Below are 26748 nucleotides of genomic sequence, written 5' to 3'. Positions count from 1 at the left end.
AAATCATCTAACACAGAGCCTGTTTTACAATAAAGTGTTTTATGCCCCATGTAATTTATTAAGTACTATGCTGAAAGTGAAAAACAATGCTCTTATAGGTACTTAAAGTATGACTTCTGCTGACTGTGGATCACTTTGCACCATCATGCAGTTGAAAAATCAAAGTCAGCCCTGGCACAGTGGCTCATGGTGGCCTGTGATCCCAGCACATTGGGAGGCCAAGGTGGATGGATCACTTGAGGCCAAGAGTTTGAGACTAGCCTGGACAACGTGGCGAAACCCCATCTGTACTGAAAATACAAAAATTAGCCAGGTGTGGTGGTGGGCACCTGTAATCCCAGCTATTTGGGAGGCTGAGGCAGGAGAATCACTTGAACCCAGGAAGGGGGCATTGCAGTGAGCTGAGATGGTGCCACTGCGTTCCGGCCTGGTTGACAGAGTGAGAACTTGTCTCAAAAAAAAAAAAAAAAATTGTAAGTCAAACCATTGTAAGTTGAGGACCATCTGTAGTTCTCTTTAAAGGTTGAATTGGCTGGGCACAGTGGCTCACACCTGTAATCCCAGCACTTTAGGAGGCTGAGGCAGGTGGATCACTTGAGGTCAGGAGTTCAAGACCAGCCTGGCCAATATGGTGAAACCCCATCTCTACTAAAAATACAAAAATTAGCCGGGCGTGGTGGCGGGCGCCTGTAATCCCAGCTACTCCGGAGGCTGAGGCAGGAGAATTGCTTGAACCCAGGAGACGGAGGTTGCAGTGAGCTGAGATTGTGCCACTGCACTCCAGCCTGGGTGACAGAGCAAGACTCTATCTCAAAAAATAAAAAAAAAAGGTTTAATTGAATTAACCTTGAAAAAATTTGTTTTTGTCATCAGGGTGACAAGGTAGGCGAAAAATCCAGACTGAGCTTGAGTAGGGGTTTCCACATAGGCTTCCTAGGGGCAGAGAAGGGATATTGGTATATTGGTGTGTTGGTCTGCTACGGCTGTCATAGCGAAGGACCACAGACTGCGCAGCTTAAACAACCATAGTATGTTTTATCACAATTCTAGAGGCTGAAGTCTAACATCAGGGTGCCAGCAGGGTTGGTTTATTCTGAGGCCTCTCTCCTTGGCTTGCAGACAGCCGTCTTCACCCTGTGTCTTCACATGGTCTTTCCTTTGTGTGTGTCCTAATCTCCTCTTGTAAGGACACCAGTCACGTTGCGTTAGGGTCAACCCATTAGGACCAACCCATTAGGACTTCATTTTAACTGAACTACCTCTTTATTATTATTATTATTATTATTATTTTCTGGTTGTTTGTTTTGAGACAGAGTCTTGCTCTGTTGCCCAGGCTGGAGTGCAGTGGCACTATCTTGGCTCACTGCAACCTCTACCTCCCAGGTTCAAGTGATTCTTCTGCCTCAGCTTCCCGAGTAGCTGGGACTACAGGCATGTGCCACCATGCCTGGCTAATTTTTGTCTTTTTAGTAGAGACAGGATTTCAACATGCTGGCCAGGCTACTCTCGAACTCCTGACCTCAAGTGATCCACCCACCTCAACTTCCCAAAGTGCTGGGATTATAGGTGTGAGCCACCACACCTGGCCTGAATTACCTCTATAAAGACTCTTATCTACAGATACAGTCACATTCTGAAGTACTAGGGATTAGGACTTCAATATATGAATTTTAGAGGGAAGAGGATTCAGCCCATAACAGAAAAGGGTCTTGGGAACTTCCTTCAAGGGAAGGGGGAAGAGGAAGAGGAGGGTAGGCAAAGCCTGGCAGAGTAGAGGGGAGGCAGTTCTGCTTTCAGGCAAAGGCCCGTGGGTGAGGGACCCCCTGGGGATGGCTCTTGACCACCTGCTCTATTTGGAAACATTTCTAGGACTGTTATGACTGTGAATGGTCGTTTAGAGGCCGGATCATTCTTATGACCTCAGCCATCCATTGCCTCTTGATCTGATCATTCGAAACCAAGACTGCTCATCATTCTGTTCTCATTTCATCCTCGAAGCTCATGTTGGTCCAACGGGCTCCAGTTTCTGTGGACTGTACCCTCTAGGATAGTATTCTTTCAGGATGACTTCACTTCTTCATATCCTTTTAAGTAGAGCCGCACCTGTTAGGAAAAAGCGAATAAACCGATCAAAAAATCGGCAAAAGATCTGAATAGACATTTCTATTATATGTAATTTATATAAATGGCAAACAGGCATATGAAAGGTGCTCAACATCATTGATCATCACAGAAATGCAAATGAAAACTCTAATGAGGTATCATCCCATCCTAGTTAAAATAACTTTTATCCAAAAGACAGGCAGTAACACTTTCCTTAACTAGTTCAGCAGCAAATTTTGGGCAGGCTATTTTTTCATGTTTCCATACAATGTTTACTTCTTTTTTTTTTTGAGACGTTTTCTCTCTCTGTCACCCAGGCTGGAGTGCAGTGGTGCGACCTCAGCTCACTGCAAGCTCCACCTCATTGGTTCACACCATTCCCCTGCCTCAGCCTCCCAAGTAACTGGGACTACAGGAGCCCGCCACCACGACTGGCTAATTTTTTTGTATTTTTAATAGAGACGGGGTTTCACTGTGTTAGCCAGGATGATCTCAAACTCCTAACCTCATGATCCGCCCGCCTCGGCCTCCCAAAGTGCTGGGATTACAGGCGTCTGCCACCACGCCCGGCTAATTTTTTTGTATTTTTAGTAGAGACAGGGTTTCACCATATTGGCCAGGATGGTCTTGAACTCCTGACCTCATGATCCGCTCGCCTCGGCCTCCCAAAGTGCCGGGATTACAGGCGTGAGCCACTGCGCCTGGCCTGTAATTTTCAAATGAACCAAGTTTCTTTTCAAATGAGCTATTTGAAAAGAAATTAAACTAAATATTATCGAAACTAAGGACATTTTCCTTCACAACGATATGCCATTAACACACCTGATAAAATTAAGCATAGTTCCCTGGCATCACCCAATATCTACTCCAGATTCTGTCTTCCTTATTTATCCTCAAAAGGTCTTTTACAGCTGGGTGGTGGTTTGTTTGTTTGATCTGGGATCTAATCAAGGATGATACTCGGTTTCTATGTCTCTCAGTTAATCTAGAACAGTGGTTCGCAAAGTGTGGTCCCGGGACGAGCGGCATCCGCATCACCCGAGAACTTGTTAGAAATGCCTTTTCTTCCAGCCTGTCTCAACCTTTAGAAATGCATCTTCCCCTATAATCCCAGCACTTTGGGCGGCCGAGACGGGCGGATCACGAGGTCAGGAGATCGAGACCATCCTGGCTAACGTGGTGAAACCCCGTCTCTACTAAAAAATACAAAAAACTAGCCGGGCGAGGTGGTGGGCGCCTGTAGTCCCAGCTACTCGGGAGGCTGAGGCAGGAGAATGGTGTAAACCCGGGAGGCGGAGCTTGCAGTGAGCCGAGATCCGGCCACTGCACTCCAGCCCGGGCGACAGAGCGAGACTCCTTCTCAAAAAAAAAAAAAAAATTAAAAAAAATTAAAATTAAAAATAAAAAAAAAATGCATCTTCCCTGTGGTGATGTGTAACTTCTTCTATCCCGTTTTTCCATTTGGTAGAAGTTAGATCCTAAGGCTTGATTCGAATTGAGTTAAATGCTTCGTTAAGCCCACATTGTAGGTGATGCTGCATACCTCTTAGGCATCACATTTGATCTCTGCATTAAAGGGACAATAGCCTGTGTTCTCCCTGGTAGAGGTATGTGAGGTGCTTTGGTGTTTTGCAGCAATCTGTAGGGTGATTCCTTGGTATTGTGCAAGTATCTAGTTTCTCATTAGCCTTTAATCTACTGGTTTTATTCTGCAGTTGTTGAGTGTAGTGTTTTGTCTGTATCAGTCTCAAGTTTGTGTTGTTCCGGTCTTCTGTATTTTCTCTAATTATCTTGTTTGCTTATTCCATCAATAATAATAGTTATTATATTTTATTATAATTATTAATATTTATAATTATTAATATATAAATATAATTATAATAATTATTTATAAATAATAAATAGAACTGTTATTATTATTATTATTAAAGACAGAATCTTGAGCCATGTCACCCAGGTGCAGTCATAGCTCACTGCATCCTCGAACTTGTGGCCTCGAGCAATCCTTTGTTTATTTATTTATTTATTTACTTTTTTTTATTTTTTGAGACGAAGTCTCGCTCTGTCGCCCAGGCTGGAGTGCAGTGGCCGGATCTCAGCTCACTGCAAGCTCCGCTTCCCGGGTTTACACCATTCTCCTGCCTCAGACTCCCGAGTAGCTGGGACTACAGGCGCTCGCCACCTCGCTCAGCTAGATTTTTTTTTTTTTTAGTAGAGACGGGGTCTCACCAGGTTAGCCAGGATGATCTCGATCTCCTGACCTCGTGATCCACCCGTCGCGGCCTCCCAAAGTGCTGGGATTACAGGCTTGAGCCACCGCGCCCGGCCAGCCTTGAACAATCCTTTGGCCTCAGCCTCCCAAGTAGCTGGGATTACGGGCATGTACCACCTGGCTTTTTTTTTTTTTTTTTAACTTTTTTTTTTGTTGTTGTTGTTTTTGGTAGAGATGGAGTCTCATTATGTTTCCCAGGCTGGCCTGGAGCTCCTGGCCACCTGCAAGTTTTGCTTTATGTTTTGAAACTGTTAGATGCATAGATATAAAAGTGTTCCATCTTATTAAATTTCAATTGTGTTTCTTGTAAGTGGCACGTAGTTGTTTTTAATTTACTCTGACAATATTGATCTTTTAATAGGATTGTTGACTCCGTTTTCTTTAAAGTATTACTGATGTGGTAGAGTTTTTATCTCACCTAATCTTTAAGTTTTTAGTTGACACACAATTGTACCTATTTAGAGAGTACAGTGTGATGTTTTGACACACATATGTATTGTAGAATGATCAAATCAGGGTCATTAGCATAACCACCACTTCAAACACTTGTCATTTCTTTGTGGTGAGAACATTCAAAATGCTATCTTCTTGCTGTTTTTAAATACACATTATTGTTAACTGTAGTAATCCTACTGTACAATAGAACACCAGGACTTAGTCCTCCCATCTGACTATAGCTTCGTGCCTGTTGACCAACCTTTCCCCATCCTTCCTTCTCCTACCCTCTCCAGCCTCTGGTAACCACCATTCTACTTTCTGCTTCAATGGGTAACTTCTTTAGATTCTGCATAGGAGTGACATCATGCTGTTTGTCCTTCTCTGCTTGGCTTCTTTCACTTAACACAATGTTCTCTAGGTTCATCCATGTCACAAATGACAGGATTTTTATTCTTTTTTATGGCTGAATAGTATTCCATTGTGTATATATACACCCCATTTTAAAAATGCATTCATCTGTTGATGGATACTTAGTTGACTCCATATTTTGGCTGTTGTGAATTGTGCTGCAATAAATGTGGGAATGCAGATCTCTCTTCGACATACTAATTTCTTTTCTTTTGTCTGTATACCTAGTAGAGGAATTGTTGGATCATATGGTAGTTTAAATTCTTTGAGGAACCTCTATACCATTGTCCATAATGATTGTTCTATTAATAATTACAGTCCCAGCCAGGCATGGTGGCACACAGCTATAATCCCAGCACTGTGGGAGGCTAAGGTGGGCAGATCATGAGGTCAGGAGTTTGAGACCGGTCTGGCCAATATGATGAAACCCTGTCTCTACTACAGATACAAAAAATTAGCTGGGTGTGGTGGCATGTGCCTGTAATCCCAGCTACTCAGGAAGCTGAGGCAGGAGAATCATTTGATTCCGGGAGGTGGATGTTGCAGTGAGCCAAGATCGTGCCATTGCACTCCAGCCTGGGCGACAGGGTGAGACTCCATCTCAAAAAATATATATATAAATAAAATTACAGTCCCATTAACAATGTATGAGAGTTCCCTTTTCTCCACATCCTTGCCAGCATTTGTTATTTTCTGTCTTTTTGATGATAGCCATTCTTACTAGGGTGATGTGGTATCTCATTGTGGTTTTGATTTGTGTTTCCCTGATGATTTGTGATGCTGAACATTTTTTCATATACCTGTTGGCCATCTATGTGTTGCCTTTGGAGAAACACCTGTTCAGATCTTTTGCCTATTTTTAAATTGAATTTTTTGTTTTTTTGCTATTGAGTTGTTTGAGTTCCTTATGTATTCTGACTATCAGTCTTCTGTCCTTTTGGGTGATTCAAGCATTTTTTTATTCCTTTGTTTCTCTCGTCTATTAGATTTTTTTTTTTTTTTTTTTAAGATGTGGGGGTCTTGCCATGTTGCCCAGGTAGGCCTTGAACTCCTAGGTTCAAGCAGTCCTCCTGCCTCAGCCTCCCAAGTAGTTGAGGTTACAGCCACGCAGTGCCTGGCTTAGATTTGTAGTAATATGTTTTGTTTTATTTTATTTTAGTTAATTTATTTTTAGACAGGGTCTCGTTCCCATTTGCCCAGGCTGGAGTGCAGTGGCACCATCTCAGCCTTGACTTCCTGGGCTCAGGTGATTGTCTATCCGCAGCCTCTCGAGTAGTTGGGACAACAGGCATGTGCCACCACACCTGGCTAACTTTCTGTATTTTTTGTAGAGACAGGGTTTTGCCATGTTTCCTATGCTGGTTTCAAACTCCTGGGCTCAAGTGATCAGCCAGCCTCCCAAAGTTCTAGGATTACAGGCGTGAGCCACTGTGCCCGGTCCGGTTTTAACTGCCAACCGTTGACATGCTCACTTGTTATTGGAACGGAAGTGGAGAGGGGTGAGAGCGTCCCCCACAGTGGATGACCCAGCTGTTCAGATGTTTCCAGTGGGATCACACCACGGTCCAGGGTCTGGTCTGCATCCTAATGGGCTCGAAAACCAGATATTACTGGCTTTTCCCACACCCCACAGTTTGAGTCCACTCATGCTCACCGATTGTCCCTAGGTGGACGTGCAGAGCCAGTGGATCCCTTTGTGGTGAGAAATGCACTCCCCTGAGCTTGGGCAGCCCTTCTCTCTCTGTCAGCAGGCTCCTGGAAGTGGGTGCTGCGTGAACTTGGACACAAGGGCCAAGGGCTGGACAGGTGTGGAATGTTGAGGCAGGCCGCACAGCCTTCAGGGCAGGCTGGATGTGCTGACCAGCCAGACCCAACACCTCTGGCCAGTGCGTGGGTGGACGCGGCCCGGGTGGGCCTCAGACCCTCCCTCTTGGTGTTTCCCAGAAGACCACCCGCTTAGCCCCTCCCTGAGGACAGGCTCTGTCTTTAGATCCCTTAGTACTTCAGTCCATCTGCTCAGCTTCAGGAAATGTGTGCATCTCTGTTTTAGTTGAGCTCCTGGGAGGCTATCTGACATCTCTCATTTCTGAGTCTTCCTGGGAACCTCGGCACACACCCCGCTTCCTCTCTGTGGGCTCCTATGACGCTGCCTTAGCAGCAGTGTGTGTGTTGGGCTGAGGGTGTGAGATCGGAGAGAGAGACAGCTCAAGAGTTGTGATGAAAACACTGAAAGCAAGGCAGTGTGGGCTTCAGCAGCCCTTCCTCGGTGATGTTTGTGCAGCAGCAGAACTTGTCAAGTGACCGCCTTTGCTTTATGTAAATGTCATGAGAGTTCTGGAGAAACACAAGCATGGCTTTCGCTTTGTCTTCTGTTCAGCACCAGCCTGAGTTCCACAGCCAATGAGTGCCAGATCCAGGACTGAATCAAATCTGCCTGAGAGCCTCAGTCTCTCCATCTGTAAAATAGGGTGATTTATTACCTCCCTCCGGGGGTGATGCAAGAATCAAAACCTGCTTGCTTCTGAGATGAATGAGCACCTGGGGAACCCCAGTTGTCCCGGTTGCCCCTGCTCCTGGGACCTGCAGGCCCACCTTAGGATGGAAGTGGAGACCAGCAGCCGGGTGTCTACACAAGATTCGCTCCTAGAAGCTCCAGGGTGGGAGCAGTGGGTCCTGCTGAGAGGTGGTCTTGAGCTCCTGGCCACACCCTTTCTGGGGTGAGTTTTAGGAGGTGGATCCTGGGACCCCTGGCTGGGAGGAGAGAGCCTGGAAGCTGCCCTGCCTTAGCTGCCATCCCCTGGGAGGGAGTTTAGCTGGAGAAATGGGGCACTGGGTCCCTTCCTGACACCCCAGGGCCTCTGAGCCACTCTAGGGATGGAACGTGGCAGCGCAGCTTTTCTTCCTGATCAGAGCAGGAAGCTCTGGGCTGCAGAGCTTTGATCTCACAGTATGCGGTCAGTCCCCGGGGCTGGCTGAGGTGTGGGATAATGCTCGTGACTTGGCGACCTGGTGCTCCCATGCTTACCCCTGGCTCTGTCGGGGTGAGCCGAGGCCTTGTGTCTGAGCTGAGGTTGCTTGTTGTTCAGAAGGCAAGGCCGAGGCACTGCCTCTAGTTGGATGCTTGAACCCCCTTTATCCCACCCTTGCCTTGGCTGGTGCCTGGGCAACTCTCTGTTGAACCAAAACCTCTTATCAGCAACTGATAAGTACGCAGCCTTGCATCTGCAGAGCAAGGCCTGACCCAGAGCCAAGGTTGGCAGCTGCAGCAGGAGTCAGTTACAGCCAAGATTGCGCACCAACCTCTGCGGCACCACCTTTTCATGATGAGAGCAGCCAAGCCACAGTGGAGTGTAGAAGACCCCAGCCCCGGCAATCACATCCCTTCTCTGTGGACCTGGGGGCATTGGCACCTGTGAGTTAGCTCAGTAAGCTGAATTTCCTGCTGCCCATGGGGAGGATCCCGTGAGACCTTGATGCAGCCCATCTCATTCCAGGGCTGTTGGTTGGCCAGCCGTGGGGTGAGAGATTCTTCACAGGCCTAGCCCGGGCAGCCACTGGGCTCCCCTACACTAGTCTTAGTGTATGTTTCCACCCCCACCGCACACATGCACACCTTCCCAGCGGCAGCGCAGCACGTGTGCCTGCCGGTGCCTTGCTGCAAGGGAAGTGGGCATGTGCCCGCCCAAGCTATTTTTACCCTGCCTCGTCCCCACAGAGCTGTTCTTTGGCTCTGAGTTAGTGCCTGGGGAGTGAGGCCGTTGCCAGGGCTGGGGGTGGATGAGCTGGAACCTCAGAGCTGCTTGGACTCCCTTCCCCAGGCAGCGTCTCATCTTAATGCTTATTAAAGGGTGTAAGTCATGTGCAGAACGACCTTCCATGAGAGTAGGCAGGAGAGGGCCCTGGCGGGGAGAAAGAGGCACTGATGTTTGGAGGGCAGGCTCTGGAACCTGCAGGTCTGGCTTCCTGGAGCCAAAAAAAACCCAACCGAGCTGCAGCCCAGTGAGCCACAGTGGGTAGAGGGACAGGGTCCCAGGGGCTGGATGGGAGCCAGGAGGCACCCCAGATTGTTTTCCCTCAGCACAATGACGACAATAGTAGTTCAGTTTTGGGGTGTGGTGGTGTGGACCTGTAGTCCTAGCTGCTTGGGAGGCTGAGCTGGGAGGATCACTTGAGTCCTGGGGGTTTGAAGCTGCAGTGAGCTGTGATTGCGCCACTGCACTCCAAAGGGTTTGTTGTTGTTGTTGTTGTTTGTTTGTTTTGAGCGCTTTCTATGTGTGCTAAGACCATAAAGTGCTTAGGATGTAGCGGCTCATTTACTCCTAATCACAGTTAACTCCATTTTATAGATGGGGAAACTAAGGCACTGAGCGGTTCAGTAACCCTAAAGCTGCCAGAGCTCATGAATGGTGAATGGTGGAGCAGGGCTCGGGTCTGGCCGTCTACTCCAGAGCTTGTCCTTAACGCCACCCCGCGCCTCCTTTTGCCGTGTATTCCGCACCCTCATGACACAAGGCATCGTCCTAGTTCCCTGTGGCAGCCCTGCCAGACAGGTGGTTCCCTCTCTGTGTTTAGATGAGGCCCAGAAATTAAACATCTGATCCAGCATCACACAGCCAGGCGGTGATCACACCAGAGTCGACATCCAGGTTTCAGGGTCTTGTGGCTGGGCTATTCCCAGCTCATCATACTGCAGTACAGTGTGGTTCAACCAGCACACGTTAACCATCTGCCATGTGCTCCCTACAGTGCTAACCACTGGGGTCCAGACGTGGAAATCCCCATAGCTACCCACTTAGGGTCCTCCCTCTCACAGGGAAGGTGGACATGAGGTCACTCGGGGTCCATGTCCTCTGTGTGTCAGCTCAGGGAAACGCAGAGTGCTGGTGTGTGTGCCTGTGAGGCGGCTCCCCATGGGGGAGGTGGGGAGGGAGAAGACCAGATGCTGCATCCGCTCCGAGAGTGTGGACAGTGTGGCGTTGTTGGCCACTCTGAGGCTGGGATGTCCCCCACGTGTATTGATACTTGGCCATTTCAGCCGCCCTGAATTCAGCCCTTGCCAACTTCCTACAAAGGAAGGGGGTGACTTGGGGCCTGCTGGCGGGCGAACGCGGCTCTCATGACTGGAGAGGGCCCCATGGCAGGCTGTGTGCCTCCAGGTTCCCACTCCCTGCTGGGGACAGGGTGGGACAGCAGGACAGCGAGGTAGGGGTGCAGGGGATGCAGATCTGCCTGCCAGAGTGGCTGGCTGGATCCTGTTCCCCAGCTCTCTCCGAAATGCCCTGGCCTCAGGTAATTCCCCAGCTTGGCTTCTCTGAGGAGAATGGCATCCTCCTGGCTGCTCATCTGTCCAGGACATTGCTGGCTGACCAGCCAGGGACCCGTGGCTGTAGGCTTAGCCTCTGTTGCCTGTCAGGTCAGGCAGAATTTAAGGCTCATTAGGCCAGGTCAGAATTTAAGGCTCCCACCGTGGCCGACTCTCCAGTGTAAATTGTCACGCATGGCCCCCTAGAGCTGCCACTGAGGTGGAGGTGACTGGCCCCATTCTGTAGGTGAGGAGCCAGGCGTTCACAAAGGTGGTCACTTGTCCAAGGTCACATGGCTTGTAAGTGGCTGGGCCAGCAGGGCCCGAAACCCAGACTCCTTGGCCCCAGAGCTGAGCCCTCACCCAGGCCCACCCCCAGGGACCTCATGGGGCTTGTGGAGGAACACATTGAGTTCGCTGTCTCCCTTCACCCCGGGGCCCCCTGGCAGGTGGAAGAAAGCCTGGGGTGGTGTGGCCATGTACCAGCCAAGCCTGTGGGCCTATGGTGGCCGGTCCTGTGCCCCAGGGGACAGGGAGCTATGAGCTTAGGGCTGGCTCTGGGTCCTGAGGGACGGAGCCCTGGCAAGTCAGACTGTGCCACAGACGATGCCCGGTGCTGCCTCCTGAGGACACTGCACTGTCCCTTCCCCACAGGTCCCCAAAAGAGTAGACACAGCCTTTCCGTGCAAACCCTGGGAACACTAGGCCAAGCTCCAGGCCTGGACGTGTCACCAGTGCTAGGGTCCCTGGGTTGTGACTGGATGGCCATATGTGGACACCTTTTTCACACAGCATGGGGGAATGGCAGGAAACGGGGGCTCTGAGAGGCAGTCTTGGAAGCTGCCCCGGGCACAGACCTGACTTGCTGACTCCGGCCACCTAGAAACATGAGCACTAGGGAGGCCCTGTCCCTGCCCTGCTGCTCCCGCCAGCCCTGCAGAGCCAGCCTTCAGTGGGCGCCACTATGGTGAGGATGCAGACCGTGCAGCCGGGGTGAGCGGGCGACTCTCTGGACATCCTGACAAGCACAGCGCGGTGAGATGGGGTGATGGTTCCTCTCCCATGGGCCCTAGTCTACTTGGAAATGTATTCAACAGGGGGCTCCGCATGATCCTGACCTGCAGGCAGCCTGGCTGGAGAGGAACCCACTGCCTCCGGAAGTGTGTGACCCCAGGCCACCTGGAAACCTTATGAGGGCAATGTTTTTATTATGGCCAAGTTCTTCCTTTTCCTCTGCAACTTTATCTAAAAAACATACAAAAGGGAAATTGTCCAAGAAGAGTTCTAATACGCTTGACTCCGAGTTCTCCCTCAGAGAACTTGAATGGTGGCTTAAGGAGGAGAGAAGAGGCTGCGTTCTGGCACCTTCCAGCATCTCCCCTCCAGGCGGGAGAAGGAGCAGGAGCTTCCACCAGACCCTTCCCCAGAGGGCTGGGGAAACAAGAACTGGGGCTGGGGACTTCAGCCCTCAGGGAGGAGCAAGGGTGACCATGGCAAATACCAAACCAAGGGGGTCTTGGGATGGGCACAAACCAGTACTGTCCTGGGCTAACCAAGGCGTGCAGTAAGCTGTCTTTGTAATATTTGAATTTAGCGGGCAAACTACTAGAAATGGTTTAAAGTAATAATTAAAATTTCCCATTGCCTTGGACAAACAGCTGTGGGTTGAATGAAAAGGTATTAATGTTGGGAGCAGCCATTTTTAAGAGAAAAAGCTGGAGAGAGATTGAGAGTGTGTGCGCGTGTGTGGCCAGGTGGGTGAGGGCTTGGCGTGTCAGAGCCGGGTGTCAGGTCCCCGCAGGCCCTCTGTGAACTGCGAGGTTCCAGGGCAGCCGCCCTCCCACTCTGAGCCTCATCTTCCCCAGGTGTCAGACGGAGCCGATGAATCCCAAATCTTTGCCCTGTCCACCCCAGGCAGCTCGCACGGGGCCGTTGTGAGGGATGGGGTATGTGAGACAGGCGAGGAGCTTGCTGAAGGGCTGGGCAGATGTGGACTCCACTTAGTCCAAGGCTGAAAGCCTGCCCAACGAGGTGGTAGTCTTCTTTGGAGGGTAGGACCCTGATGCCCCTGCTTCTGCCCCACCTGTGCCTGAGCCAAGCCATTTGAGGCTGCTCTGTCCACCTGGTCAGGGGCTTGGGCCAGCTGCTGGGAGTATCAGGATGCTGCTGTGGACATTGGGTGAGAGGGCCTGGCGGTTCCACCTGCATGCCGTGAGCCAGGTGTTAGTGGGGCAGTGCCCGGCACACACTTGGCCTCTGTGTCATCATGTCAGTGAGCTAAACCCAAGTTGGCCAGAAGCCTCGTCGGACACCTGAGGAGCATGGACTCCGATCTGCACTAGGCCCTCTGCCAGCGGGCCACAGCCTCCCTAGGACGTGGCTGTAGGGGGAAGGTGGGCGTTGGGGACACAGAGTGGTATCCCTGTCCCAACCCGGCTGTGTAGAAAGGGGAAAAGAGGCTCAGCTCATTGGGCTGGGGTGAAGACCAGAAGAAACGCCATTGCCAAGCTGCTGAGCTCATGTGTGAGCCACAGGGCAGGCATTCCCAGCAAGGGGGAACTCTCCCTACTCATGTGGCCGGGAAGGTGAAAAGTTTGCAGTTCTTCACGGCCAGGTGAAAGAACAGACCAGGCGCCTGGTCCTCTGAGAGCCCCAGTTCTCTTCCAGTCTCCCTTCTGCCTTGTTTCTCTTAGGTGTCCCTGCACTAACCTGCAGTGTCCTGTGAGGGTGTTAAGTGGAAGTTGCTACATTAGGGGGTGTGCTAAGGATTCATAGTCACATGTCCCTATAAAATGTGCTCTCCTTGTTGTCACCATGAGGTTTGAAAATCCACAAAGTGTGGGAGGCATCAAGGATAAATGGAATCAAGTGTGTGGATGCAAAGGCAGGCGGCAGGGGTGGGACGGGGGAGTGGGCCTGGCCCTGCCCTGCCCTCTGGCTGGAGGACTTCTGACATGCTACTCTTTGAGCCTCTGTTTCCCCATCTGTAAAATGGGGATAACGATCACTGCTCTGAAGAGCTGTCACGAAGCACAGGTTGGATAGTATGTGAATGCCCAGCTCGATCTCTGGAGCCTGATGGCTCCTTAGTGATGCTGGTTTCCTTTTGTTTCCACTGGGATGCAGCTTCAGGCTTGGAGATAAAGAACTTACGTAGGGCACAAGATCCGATAGGTTGGGAGCCATGTGACAAGATTAGTATGTGGGTGGAAAGGGTCCTGGAACCCTGGGGGGATTCTCATTACACAACCTGTCTCCACAGTCTCCGCTGTTGGCACGCCCGGCTCGCCGGTGCTCATGTTATTGGTCCATCTGGTGCTCAGCCAATCACAGCACAGGCAGGAACCAGGCTCATTATAATATTGCCATCTATTTTTAGCCCAAGGGTCTCCTGGTGGGGATGGACCCCCAGGAGGGCTGCCAGCTCACTGGTGGCAACAGACAGCTGCACATGTCTGGGCAGGCACATCCAGGCCTGTCGCTGAGCAGCTTCTTCAGCTGTCCCTGAACCTGTTCCTGTCTGAGACTCCAGGAGGCTTTTCCCAGCCTGTTTCTGTTGCCCTTCTGTAGTCTCGGGACTGCAGGTCCTTTAATAGCGTGCCCTGCCAGCCCTGGCTGAGGAGCACGCCAAAGAACCTTGGGAACAGGCTGACCTCTCCAGTGGGTCAGGTAGAAGCAGTGCCACCTGAGAAGTACCTCCCTCCTCAGAGGTGAAGTGGCCCCAGTAAATGGTTTACAGAGAGCTGCCCCTCAGTCTAGGGTTAGCTCTGAACCAGGCCAAAGCTCTTCTATCTGAAAAGTTACGCAAAAGGTGCCAGCATGTCTTTACCACACACCATCATTGTGCTGGGCCGCAGACCCAGCACAAGCAGTGCTCAGGAGTGAGGCCTGGCGTTCTTGCTCCCAGCAAGGCTGTGGCAGGGCGCAGACAGGCAGTTGCCTCCTGGGCTGGGCATCATATCTTCTGGCCGGGGTTTATTCATTGAGGTCCTACTGTGTGTTAGATGCTAACGTGAAATACCTCATTTAATCAACACAGTGATCCTGTAAGATTCCATCACGATTCCTGATTTACAGAGACAAGTGAGGTTCAGAGACATTCTATGACGTGCCCAGAGTCATGGAGGGTGGATCCCAAGTTGTGCAGCGTTCACTGTACCACGTTGTAGCAAAGTCTACTAGATCAGAGTTGTTGATCCTAAAAGCTATTCAGTGTGACTGTACCCTTACATGGGGCACCAAGAAGCCTTTTCGAAGCCATTTAACTTCCTCTGGCAGAGACTTTTGTGGTGGTGTTACCAGTGGAAGGTTCTTGGTGTCTGGAACAAAAAATTGGACAAAATGCACAAAAAAAAAAAGAAGAAAGAATGAAGCATCAAAAACAGGCATTTATTTTATTTTTTGAGACGGAGTCTCACTCTGTCACCCAGGCTGGAGTGCCGTGGTATGACCTCAGGTCACTGCACGCTCTGCCTCCCAGGTTCAAGCGATTATCCTGCCTCAGCCTCCCGAGTAGCTGGGACTACAGGCGCCCGCCACCATGCCCGGCTAATTTTTTGTATTTTTAGTAGAGACGGGGTTTCACCATGTTAGCCAGAATGGTCTCGATCTCCTGACTCGTGATCCACCTGCCTCGGTCTCCCAAAGTGCTGTGATTACAGGGGTGAGCCACTGCACCTGGTCTACAGATTTATTGAAAAAAAAAGTACACTCCACAGGGTGGGAGCAGGCCCAAGCATAGGGGATCAAGAGCCTGGTTGCAGAATTTTCTGGAATTTAAATACCATCTAGAGGTTTCCCATTGGTTACTTGGTGTACACCCTATGTAAATGAAGTAGTGGCCCACAGTTTGATTGGTTGCAGGAGGGGACCAGAGGCCAAAGCGAAGAAGTGAAGTTACAAAGTTACACCCTATGTAAACATCTGATTGGTTGCAGAAAGCAATCAACCAGAGACTAAAGTGAAGTTACAAAGTTATACTCCTATGCAAATGAAAACTTAGCCTGTGACCAGCCTGATTGGTTGCAGGAGGGGACCAATCAGAGATACTCTCAGTTTTTCATCTGCTAGGCAGATAAAGGTTGGGGGCTGGGGGAGTGAGGGCGCAGTGGGTAGGAGGGGCGGGGATGCAAAGGGAGTAGCTACTTGGGAGCAGAAAACTGAGGTTTTTCTTTTGATTTAGCTCTAGGAAGTCAGCGTGAATCAGCCTTATGTTCCCTGCCTCAGTGGGGGCTCTGATGTGCCAACCAGGGTGCCCTGAATGAAGTGGCTGGCCTGTGGCCATTCTTCATGGATGGCTGTTCCTGGGAGTTCCAGTTCCTCACTAGATGCTCATGAGTCAGCCAGTATGAGAGGTCCCTGAGACTAATCACCTGCCAGGTGCTCCCACACTTAGGGTCTCGGGGTCTGGGCCTCCTGCACCCAATCCCTGCTGTTTTGGCCTGGCTGATGCCCTTGCGGTCTGAGTGGAACACTGAGCCCTGGGAAGCTGGCCTCACTTACCTTGTCCACGTTCTTTCTTTCCCAGGGCAGCGAAGTCACAGGCCCCACCTTTGCTGATGGCGAGCTCATCCCCAGGGAGCCCGGTTTTTTTCCCGAGGACGAGGAGGAGGCTATGACGCTGGCGCCACCTGAGGGCCCCCAGGAGTTGGACACGGACAGTCCCATGGAGAGCCCTCAGAGCCTGGAGGGGTCTGTCGGGAGTCCTGCCGAGAAGGACGGGGGACTCGGGGGCCTGTTTCTGCCAGAGGACAAGTGAGTTAAAACCGCCTGAAACTCAGTATTTGCCCTCTCAGCCCAGAAATGTGGCTCTTGGAAAGTGTCTCCAGGAAGTAAATGTGAAACATGCTCGAAATGTGTATCAGAGGCATTAGCTGAATAGCAAAAGATTCTAAACATACTAAATGCTTAACAGGAAGGGATAGTTTTGGAATTTTAGGCAGCCGTGCAAAGTCAAGTTTTTAAATTTAATTTTACTTTATTTTCAGTGCTAGTCCTGCAGACAAAGTCAAGTTTTAAATGACTGTTGATGATATGAGATATATGATCTCAATTAGTTTTAAAAAAGGTTGTGGCCAGGCATGGTGGCTCGCACCTATCACCCCAGGACTTTGGGAGACTGAGGCAGGAGGATCACTTGAGCCCAGGAGTTTAAGGTTACAGTGAGCTATGATCGCATCACTGCACTCCAGCCTGGCAACAGAGCAACACCCTGTCTCAAAAACAAAAACAACAAAAAAGCAGGTTACAAAGATGTCCATGAGATCAGCTTTGTTAAAAACACAAACATATGCCAGGCAAGTGGCATGTGCCTGTAGTCCCAGATATTTGGGAGGCTAAGGGAGGAGGATTGCTGAAGCCCAGGAGTTCTGGGCTCTAGTGCACTATCCTGATCGGATGTCTGCACTAAGTTCAGCATCAGTATGGTGACCTCCTGGGAGTGGGGCACCACCAGGTTGCCTAAGGAGGGATGAACTGGCCCAGGTCAGAAATAGAGCAGGTCAAAACTTGAGTGCTGATCAGTAGTGGGATCACACCAGTGAGTAGTCACTGCACTCCAGCCTGGGCAACTTAGCAAGACCCCATCTCTTAAAAAAAAACACAAAAAGCAAACCTTGACATATGTGTTAGGAGATGCCTAGAAAAAATTAATCTGGAAAATTAAGCAGTTATTTATGTATGGCGGGATGAATTTTTTTTTTTTTTTTTTTTTGAAACAGACTCTTACTCTGTCACCCAGGCTGGAGTGCCGTGGTATGACCTCAGGTCACTGCACGCTCTGCCTCCCAGGTTCAAGCGATTATCCTGCCTCAGCCTCCCCAGTAGCTGGGACTACAGGCGCCCACCACCATGCCTGGCTAATTTTTCGTATTTTTAGTAGAGATGGGGTTTCACCATGTTGGCCAGGATGGTCTCGATCTCCTGACCTTGTGATCCACCTGCCTCAGCCTCCCAAAGTGCTGGGATTACAGGCACAAGCCACTGCGCCCGGCCAATTGATCATTTTAATTACCTCCCATCTATTCTGCTATATTTTCTGTATTGAGCATGTATTCCCATAATCAGAAATGTTATTTAAAAACAACATTAAGACTTAAGTGACTTCCCAGTGAAGCAGTTTCATCTTTAACTTTGGTTTTGGCAGGAAGGAGTCCCTTCCATCTCAGCCCTCACCAAGTCTCTTGAGGGATACAGTGCTGTGGGGTGGTGGGAAGCTGCCACCATTGTGCCTGAGGAAGCCGAGGGGATTGCAAGTGGCAACCCCTTACCAGAAGGTGATGGTTACGGCTGCTGCAGGGACTTGGAGAGGGAAGAGGGGGTTCCCGTGTTGGTTGAACCACATGAAATTGACAACTTTTAATCATTTCCATCTTCAAAAAAAAAAAGGTAATTTCATGAGGTTCAACCTAGTACATCTCAATGCAGGATTTCTCAAACTCAAGTGGTTCTCAGAGTCCTCATGTTCTTGGTGGGGTCCTTTGGGGCTGTGCATGGAGAGAGGGGCCGTGCTGCTTTCTGGGAGCAGCCTTGTAATCCCAGCACTTTGGGAGGCTGAGGCGGGCAGATCACCAGAGGCCAGGAATTTGAGACCAGCCTGGCCAACATGACAAAAACCCCGTCTCTACTAAAAATACAAAATGAGCTGTGTGTGGTGGCAGGAGGAGGCTACTGCCAGCTACTGAGGAGGCTGAGGCAGGTGATTGACTAGAACCCTGGAAGGCGGAGGTTGCACCACTGCACTCCAGCCAGGCGACAAAGCGAGACTCTGTCTCCAAAAAAAAAAGAAAAAAGACAAACTTACAAAAAACAACACAGTATAACAACTATTTCCATAGCGTTTACATTGCATTAGGTATTATAAGTAATCTAGAGATGATTTTGAGTATACAGGAGGATATGCATAGGTTGTATGTGAATACTGTGCCATTTCATATCTGGGACTTGAGCATCCTCAGATTTTGGTGTCCACTGGGGGTCCTGGAACAAATCTCTTTTGGATACCAAGGGACGGCCATACTTAGTCTTACAGTATCTAAAATTTTAGATCCATTATATTCATTTTCTATATTACTCTCAATGTTTGGGTTTTTTTTTTTTTTCTCCATAAAGTGAAAGCACGTTTATTAAGGAAATAAAGGAATAAAAGAATAGCTGCTACATAGGGAGAGCAGCTACTCTGAACTGAATTTTTTTTTTTTTTTTGAGATGGAGTCTCGCTCTGTCGCCCGGGCTGGAGTGCAGTGGCCGGATCTCAGCTCACTGCAAGCTCCGCCTCCTGGGTTCCCGCCATTCTCCTGCCTCAGCCTCCTGAGAAGCTGCGACTACAGGCGCCCGCCACCACGCCCGGCTAATTTTTTGTATTTTTAGTAGAGATGGGGTTTCACCATGTTAGCCAGGATGGTCTTGATCTCCTGACCTTGTGATCCACCCGCTTCGGCCTCCCAAAGTTCTGGGATTACAGGCATGAGCCACCGCGCCCGGCCACTACTCCAAGTGTTTTAACCTTTCAACAACTGTTTGATATTCTGCAATTTAATAATTTACTCTCATTGTAATTTAATAATTATAATTTGATCTAGCTGTAGCTAGACAGTTAGGTTGTAAAGCAGTGTTTTGCTCCTCTGGGGTAACATGGGTAGAACTGGTTTGAACTGTAGAGATGGTTTCTGTGGTGAGATGTTTCCCTTTAGATAGGGTCCCTGAAATGTACTTACCAGGTCAAGAAGTACAAACTTAATCGGTAGGCTGGGGGCGGTGGCTCACACCTGTAATCCCAGCACTTGGGAGGCCAAGGCAGGTGGATCACGAGGTCAGGAGATCGAGACCATCCTGGCTAACACGGTGAAACCCATCTCTACTAAAAATACAAAAAATTAGCCGGGCGCCGTGGCAGGTGCCTGTAGTCCCAGCTACTCAGGAGGCTGAGGCAGGAGAATGGCATGAACCCGGGAGGCGGAGCTTGCAGTGAGTCGAGATCGCGCCACTGCACTCCAGCTTGGGTGACAGAGTGAGACTCCATCTCTTAAAAAAAAAAAAAAAAAAAAACTTAATTGGTAGTGCCAATTAAAGGGAAATGCCTACTCGGTTTCCCTACCGCAGGCTGTGGCTGGGGACCCATGAGTCCTCCTCTGACTTGGGTGCTTTTGGATCCTCAGGTCCCTGGTCCACACGCCATCCATGACGACCTCAGACCTTTCTACACACTCCACCACCTCACTTATCAGCAATGAGGAGCAGTTTGAAGACTACGGGGAGGGTGACGACGTGGACTGCGCCCCCAGCAGCCCTTGCCCCGATGATGAGACCAGGACCAATGTCTACTCAGACCTGGGGTCTTCAGTGTCTTCCAGGTGGCCCCTTGGTTGGGGATGTCATTTGGGGTCAAAAGTTGCAGAACCAGGCCGGGCGCGGTGGCTCAAGCCTGTAATCCCAGCACTTTGGGAGGCCGAGACGGGCGGATCACGAGGTCAGGAGATTGAGACCATCCTGGCTAATACGGTGAAACCCCGTCTCTACTAAAAAGTACAAAAAACTAGCCGGGCGAGGTGGCGGGTGCCTGTAGTCCCAGCTACTGGGGAGGCTGAGGCAGGAGAATGGCGTGAACCCGGGAGGTGGAGCTTGCAGTGAGCTGAGATCTGGCCACTGCACTCCAGCCTGGGCGACAGAGCGAGACTCCGTCTCAAAAAAAAAAAAAAAAAAAAAGTTGCAGAACCAATCTGAGCACATCCTAGGGGGTCGGGGTGGGGGTCGAGTCCTGAGCTGGCCCCCTTTCCTTTGTCCTAAGCTGCATGAGTTCTGCTCCTGGGGCTTAGGGTTGCTACCTTTGCACCCTGATGAGGGCTCAGAAGTTCCTCCTGAATTAACTGACCTAGGAGGCTGCACACTGGGGGCCATGGGGCTCTGTGTCATCTTGTGTCCTAGAGCCTCAGTGTTGAAGGGTCCTTCCAAGTGACCCTCTGTGATCCCTTCTCACCCACCTGAGTCACCAGTTTCTCTGAAATGAGCTCGCAGTTTGCCTTAGCTGTTAAATGGGTATGCATCACTGTCTTCTCTTTGAGCGTGTTGGAGAAGGGATGGTCTGTTGCTATACTTCCACTCCCTGTCCCTCCCCCAACAAGGTTCAAAGGTACTGGGGACTCAAGTAAAGTCAGCTCAGCAGGGTGGCATAGGGCACCAGACTGGACAGCAATTAAGGTGGTGATTCCTTTCCCTTGTGAATCAGTGCGGGGCAGACGCCTAGGAAAATGCGGCACGTGTACAACAGCGAATTGCTAGATGTTTACTGCTCTCAATGCTGCAAGAAAATCAACCTGCTCAATGACTTGGAAGCCCGACTGAAAAACCTGAAGGCCAACAGGTGAGGCCCAGGCCCAGCCCGGGAGGGGGAGGCCAGGGGGCCAGAGCAGGGCCTGGAGGGAGAAGCTACAGGCATGGTGACCCCTGCTGTCTGGGCAGGTGAGAGTTCTCAGAGGGTTGATCCAGGGGCTTCTTCTGCCACAGGAAATCAGGCTGTTTCTTCTCAGGACCAAGCTGACTAGTGAATTCCTTTGAGTGGGGCCTTGTCCTGCACTTTTGTGTCTTACAGTTGGGACAGAGTAAAGGGGTGGATGAAAGCCCTTACTCTGTTCAATGACTGTTTCCTCTCTCTCTCTAGCCCCAACCGAAAGATCTCCAGTACAGCCTTTGGACGGTAAGGCCTACCTCAGGGGAGGGCAAATTGAGTGCTGTTCCCATGCTGCCCACTGGCCGGGGCTCCCTGCCAGCAGCCCAGACTCAGCTGGTGCCCGCATGTGGCTGAGAGAGCAGAGGGGAATGAGGCCATCCCAGGGCAGTGCAGCCGGGGCAGCGTCCACTTCTGAAAAACAGAGGCCAGCTCCTCCCTGCCCTCTCCCCACCCCTTGTCCCTTCTTCAAATCCTAGGTCACCTTGACTTCAGGCAGGCACACCAGGGATGCCCTGAGAGAGACAGAGCACCCCACAGCGCTCAGTGCCCTTCCCCCCTCTTGGAGCTGGCAGCCATACTCAATAAAGAGACCCCGGGTTTTCTGCAGGCGGGGCTCTGGACATGAGTGGGTGCCATCACGGCCGGTCACTTTGCTCTGATTAAGTCCTGCAGCAGCTCAGTGTGGCCCCAGGTCCACACTCAGGGCTTTGGGAGCTGGCAGCAAGGGCCCAGGAGCCAGGTGGGTTGGCCTCTTGGCAGAGACCCTGGCTGCTGCCTGTCAGGGAGCTGGAAGGGGATGTCACTGGGGGTGGCAGCTGGATTTTGCCTCAGGCATGGGTTAGCTCACCAGGCCCAGTCTCACCCCAGCTCACTGCTCTGCAAGGCCTGGTGAATTCTCTGCCTTTGCCATCCCCCAGAGTTCCCAGAGATGTAGCAGGAGCCAGCTTGGTGGAGAGGCTCAAGCCTCAGGAGGCCCAGACCCTCTGCCAGGGCTATGGAGCTGGGCTACCTCCTCGGGGGCTTCCCCACTGGAAGAGGAGGGTGCTCTCGTGCCAGCTCAGGTCACTGGGTAGCTGCAGGTCAGCCTGCTGGCATGAAGAGGGCTCCGAGGCCGCAGGAGAAGCTGTGCCTCTTTGTGTCTGCCAGGGAACCCTGGGGGTCTGTACAGCCCATTTGCTATCCTCTGGGCTGGATGATCTGCTGGGTTTGGCAACACTCTCCCTCTCAGGCTGAGTGAGGGCGGCCTCCTTAAAGGGGCAGATCCCCTGGGGTACTGGATGCTCCCCTTGCCAGTGGCCTGAGTAGGCCCCTGTCTCTGGAAGGCCCTACAGCCAGACGCCCTCTCCCCACCCCTGCAGGCAGCTCATGCACAGCAGCAACTTCAGCAGCAGCAACGGCAGCACCGAAGACCTGTTCCGGGACAGCATTGACTCCTGTGACAATGACATCACAGAGAAGGTGGGCCCCGGGTGGCTGGAGAAGGGACTGAATGCATGCCTGCTCCCAGGGGAGGTGGGGTGTGCTCGGGCTACTGTCTGGGGACTTGGGAGACCCTGTGCCTGCCCAGGAATTGGGGATAGGTGGCCCTGGTGTGTTCCCCGCCCCCCACCCCACACATGACTGTTCTCAGATACACGGTGGTTTGGAGGTCCTGCTCACGAACCTCACGGCGTCGAGGTTCTCGGTTCTGTGGCCTCAGGGGTCTTCTCCACCCAACCCCTGCCCCCTGCTGCAGGTAAGCTTCCTGGAAAAGAAGGTGACAGAGCTGGAGAATGACAGCCTGACCAATGGGGACCTGAAGAGCAAGCTGAAGCAAGAGAACACGCAGCTGGTGCACAGGTCAGGCAGGCAGGGCACTGGGGGCTTGGCTGTGACTCTGGGGAACAAAGGGGGGTCCTTCTTGCTGAGACCTCCGGGAGGAGGCAGCCTCATGCCTTTGCAGCTCTGAGGGTCTGTGACGCATCAGCCTCTTGTCACATGGCCCTGCCCACATGTGGTACCCAGGACGGGACCTTAGGGACAGGGAGACAGGTTGGAGCTCGACCTTGGCTCTAGGCCAGATGGATTCCACCCCTGAGGTCTGCAGCCACAGGGCTGGTCCAAGATGGGAGTGGGGATCCACTGTCTCTCATACAGTGACAGGAGCCTGATGTCCCTTCCTAGGGACAAGCTCTGCAGGGGACAGGCCAGTGTGAGCTGGGCGGTGGGAAGGGTCCAGCACTGCTGCTGCTGGAGGTCCCCTGAGCCTGCCGTTCCTGATGCTGTCTGCAGTGGTGGATGCAGGGTTTAGTTGTCCTCACCGATGGCATGACCCTTGGGGGACATACCCTTGTCACAGGGCCCATCTTGGGCCCTTCTGTACACCCCAGAAGGTCAGCCTGGTGGAGGGGCTGTTGCCAGTGAGACGTACCCCAGACCAAAATACCAACCAGGCTGTCACTGGGGTGCTCACGTCTACGTGCCCCTGGCCCTGTCCCAGGTCTGGGGCAGACTTCAGGCCACTGGCCAGGATGTGCCTATTTTGGGAGTCAAGATGCCCAATAAGCTGAATTATTAATCAGAGGGGTGGCCGGGACGGATTAGTACAAAAAGAAGAAGGGAGGCCTGAGTGCTTCCAGCCAGGTGTGGCTGCAGGGACTGGTGGGGGCGGTCCCTCCCTGTGCTGCCCTGAGCGCCCCACCTTCTGACTGCCAGGCCTGCTCCTTCATGGCATGTGTGACCGTCACCCCCTCTAAATATGTGGTGTCCCTGTTCATCTCTCTGAAAGCTACTGGCCCACACGCCCTCGGTGGGCATGCCAGTGACTCAGGGTTTTAGGGCCCAGGGCCCCCCATGCCACAGCCAGGGTTGGGGTGAAATAGTGCAGTCCCCAAGAGCTTGCGCCTTGCGCTGTCCTCAGGGTGCATGAGCTGGAGGAGATGGTGAAGGATCAGGAGACCACAGCCGAGCAGGCGCTGGAGGAGGAGGCACGCCGCCACCGCGAGGCTTACAGCAAGCTGGAGAGGGAGAAGACTACCGAGGTGGAGCTGCTCAATGCCAGGTGGGCCCCTCCACCGAGCCCCCTCCCTCGGAGGGATCCCCTGCCCTGGGGCAGCCCTGTGGGATAGGCGCTATCCCCATTTTATAGATGGGAAGCTGAGGCTGAGGGGCAGCTTCTTGAACCTTCCCAGTAGTAACAGTTCCACTTTCATACCACGAGAAACACAGAGGCATATATGTTCTTCAGAAAGTTCACTAAAGAATGGTCCCAGGAGCGTGGCACACATTTGGTAATGCGAACTACACATATGTCTGTCAATGAGAAAAGGGCCTGGGCTGGGTCTCATGTCCAGGCCTAGAGCGCCCCCTGCTGTCAGGTTCTCCCCTGACCCCTGGGGGACTGAGCCAGAGCCCCAGGGCCAAGGTAAATGGAAAACCCAGCTCCTGTTCCTTGCGTGTACCTGTGGCTTCACCATTGGAACGTGAGGCAGGCAGGACGAGGAGCAGCCCGGGGCCAGGGATCTGGGTTGGTCTCCCGTTAGCTCCATGGCCTTGGACGTATTGGGTCACCTCCCTGTGTGCCCCACAGAGCGGCTGTGTGGGTGGGTGAGCTGATGTAAGTCCAGACCCTTCCCATAGGTGAGGGCTATGATGATGCCTCTGTGATGAAGCCCCTTTACGGCCCTTGTCCGAGGCCGAGGAGGCCGCCTGGGCTTCTGACAGAGAGGACAACTGCCCCAGCACTCCTCAGACCCCCTGAAGCCCCAGTCTCCATGCTGAGGCTTCCCAGAGTTGCCGAGCCCCACGTGGTGGCTGGTGGGCTGCTGAGCAAATGACTGGGAGTTGGGCTCTCAGGCAGGTGCCTCCCTGCCCCTGTGTCCCTGCCCCTGTGCAGTTTGGTGAGGAGACTTCCCAACTCCCTGGTATCTGAGACCTGCTTTGCTAAGTTACCCACCAGGGGTTCATTTTACATTTTGACTCTGTTCTAGAAGCTGCTGTTTTGCATCTGTTTCTGGAGGCTGGTGCCTGGTTAAGGGTGACTGCTCTCGCTCAGCCCGCCTCTGGCAGCTGGCCCGAGAGAGGTGGCTGGGACACGGGAGGTGGTAAAAGACAGTGTGAACCTGGGCCACAGGACAAAGCACAGAAAGCCAGCTCTTGGGAACGATCTCCTAACATGTGCCCCTCGCACAGCTCCAGGGGTGCCATTCATGTAAAATATCTGAGTGGTGTTCCCAGAGTCCTGCCGTATGCTTGGTTCCCTACCACTTCCACCAGCTCAGGGCCACTTGCGGGTGGTGGGGCTGAATTCCTCTCTGGAGCCCAGAGGGCAGTGGAGGCCCAGAAGCCATCCTTCCAGGAAAGAGGATGTGATGGGGAGGTGGTAGATTCAGAACAAGATGGTCTGCAGGAATCGGTGCCGGAAGTGACCCTGCTTGGTTCTGGTGCCACCGACAGCCCAACTCACCTGCACCTGTTCTCGGACCATTTAAAAGCGACCTGAGACTGGGCACAGTGGCTCACGCCTGTAATCCCAACACTTTGGGAGGCCGAGGCAGGTGGATCATGAGGTCAGGAGCTCGAGACCATCCTGGCCAACATGGTGAAACCCTATCTCTACTAAAAATACAAAAATTAGCCAGGCATAGTGGTGCGTGCCTATAGTCCCAGCTGCTCAGGAGGCTGAGGCAGGAGGATCGCTTGAACCTGGGAGGCAGAGGTTGCCGTGAACTGAGATCACACCACTGAGACTCCGTCTCAAAACAAACAAAAAACCGACCTGAACACCCAGGTTCTGTCTTCTTGTGGAATTCCTGTGTGAATGCTGACACAGAGGATTATTACTGTCAGAGCCCATACCTGTGGTCATCAGAGGCAGGTGCAGTGAGCGCTCAGAGAAGAGCCCTGGATGAGATGCTCTTGGTGGGGAATGAAAAGCCAATGTGATCACTGCCTTCCAGTTACAGAGTCTAACAGGAGGGCCCAGTCACAGAAGCCACAAGAGGACTGTTTCTCCATCTAGCAGAAAAACATCCCCATGTTGTCTGAGGATCTAAAGGATGCATACAAACAGAATCTGCGTTCCAACTCTCTAATGAATGTTTCCACTTATTGGAAAAATAAAGGCCACGTGTGGTGGCTCACTCTTGTAATCCCAACACTTTGGGAGGCCAAGGTGGGCAGATCACGTGAGGCCAGGAGTTTGAGACCAGCCTGGCCAACATGGCAAAACCCATCTCTACTAAAAATACAAAAATTTAGCTAGGCATGGTGGTGCACGCTTGTAATCCCAGCTGTTCAGGAGGCTGAGGCACGAGAATCGCTTGAGCCAGGAAGGCAGAGGTTGCTGTGAGCTGAGATTGTGCCACCTCACTCCAGCCTGGGCGACACAGCAGGACTCTGTCTCAAAAGAAAAAAAGAAAGAAAGAAAGGAAAATAAGAAGGATAATAATTTAGTATCCTTACTATTTTGCTTTGGCTGATAGGAAGCTCACGGCTAAATTGTCTTTGACATAATAATCATATTCTTTCTTTCAGTTGGTTTCTGGTATCTTCCCTCTTGGAGGAAGCAGAGAATCACTGCAGACTGGCAGGCCCTTATCAGATAGTCTGCATTCCAGGTTTCTGAGATTTGTCTTTCTCCTTTCGCCAGGGTGCAGCAGTTGGAGGAAGAAAATACAGAGCTTAGAACAACAGTGACTCGGCTCAAGTCTCAAACAGAGAAACTGGACGAGGTGAGTAGCAGATCCAGGCTTGGGGCCAAACTCCCAGAGGGGCAGGGCTGGCCATCGGGGGCCTTTAGTT

At 51.7% G+C, this 26748-nt stretch overlaps 1 protein-coding gene across 3 annotated transcripts in view; it reads left to right on the top strand.

Moving 5' to 3' along the window:
- RAB11FIP4 (RAB11 family interacting protein 4) overlaps nucleotides 1-26748 on the top strand; it is a 150052-nt gene that overhangs the window by 113079 nt on the left and 10225 nt on the right. For 2 of the 3 annotated variants that reach the window (XM_033184283.1, XM_033184284.1), the window contains 8 exons: nucleotides 16051-16277; nucleotides 19679-19873; nucleotides 20746-20880; nucleotides 21178-21213; nucleotides 22326-22425; nucleotides 22703-22806; nucleotides 23867-24007; nucleotides 26597-26678. In XM_033184283.1, the coding sequence (XP_033040174.1) occupies nucleotides 16051-16277; nucleotides 19679-19873; nucleotides 20746-20880; nucleotides 21178-21213; nucleotides 22326-22425; nucleotides 22703-22806; nucleotides 23867-24007; nucleotides 26597-26678 (1020 nt within the window). Of the gene's footprint in view, nucleotides 1-7649; nucleotides 7939-16050; nucleotides 16278-19678; nucleotides 19874-20745; nucleotides 20881-21177; nucleotides 21214-22325; nucleotides 22426-22702; nucleotides 22807-23866; nucleotides 24008-26596; nucleotides 26679-26748 lie in introns of those variants that run through there. The other variant, XM_033184285.1, reaches the window with a different exon arrangement.

The sequence above is a fragment of the Trachypithecus francoisi genome, unplaced genomic scaffold, assembly GCF_009764315.1.
Source record: "Trachypithecus francoisi isolate TF-2019V2 unplaced genomic scaffold, Tfra_2.0 Lachesis_group20, whole genome shotgun sequence".
In the NCBI taxonomy this organism is placed as follows: domain Eukaryota; kingdom Metazoa; phylum Chordata; class Mammalia; order Primates; family Cercopithecidae; genus Trachypithecus; species Trachypithecus francoisi.
This window is presented reverse-complemented; position numbering and strand designations above follow the sequence as displayed.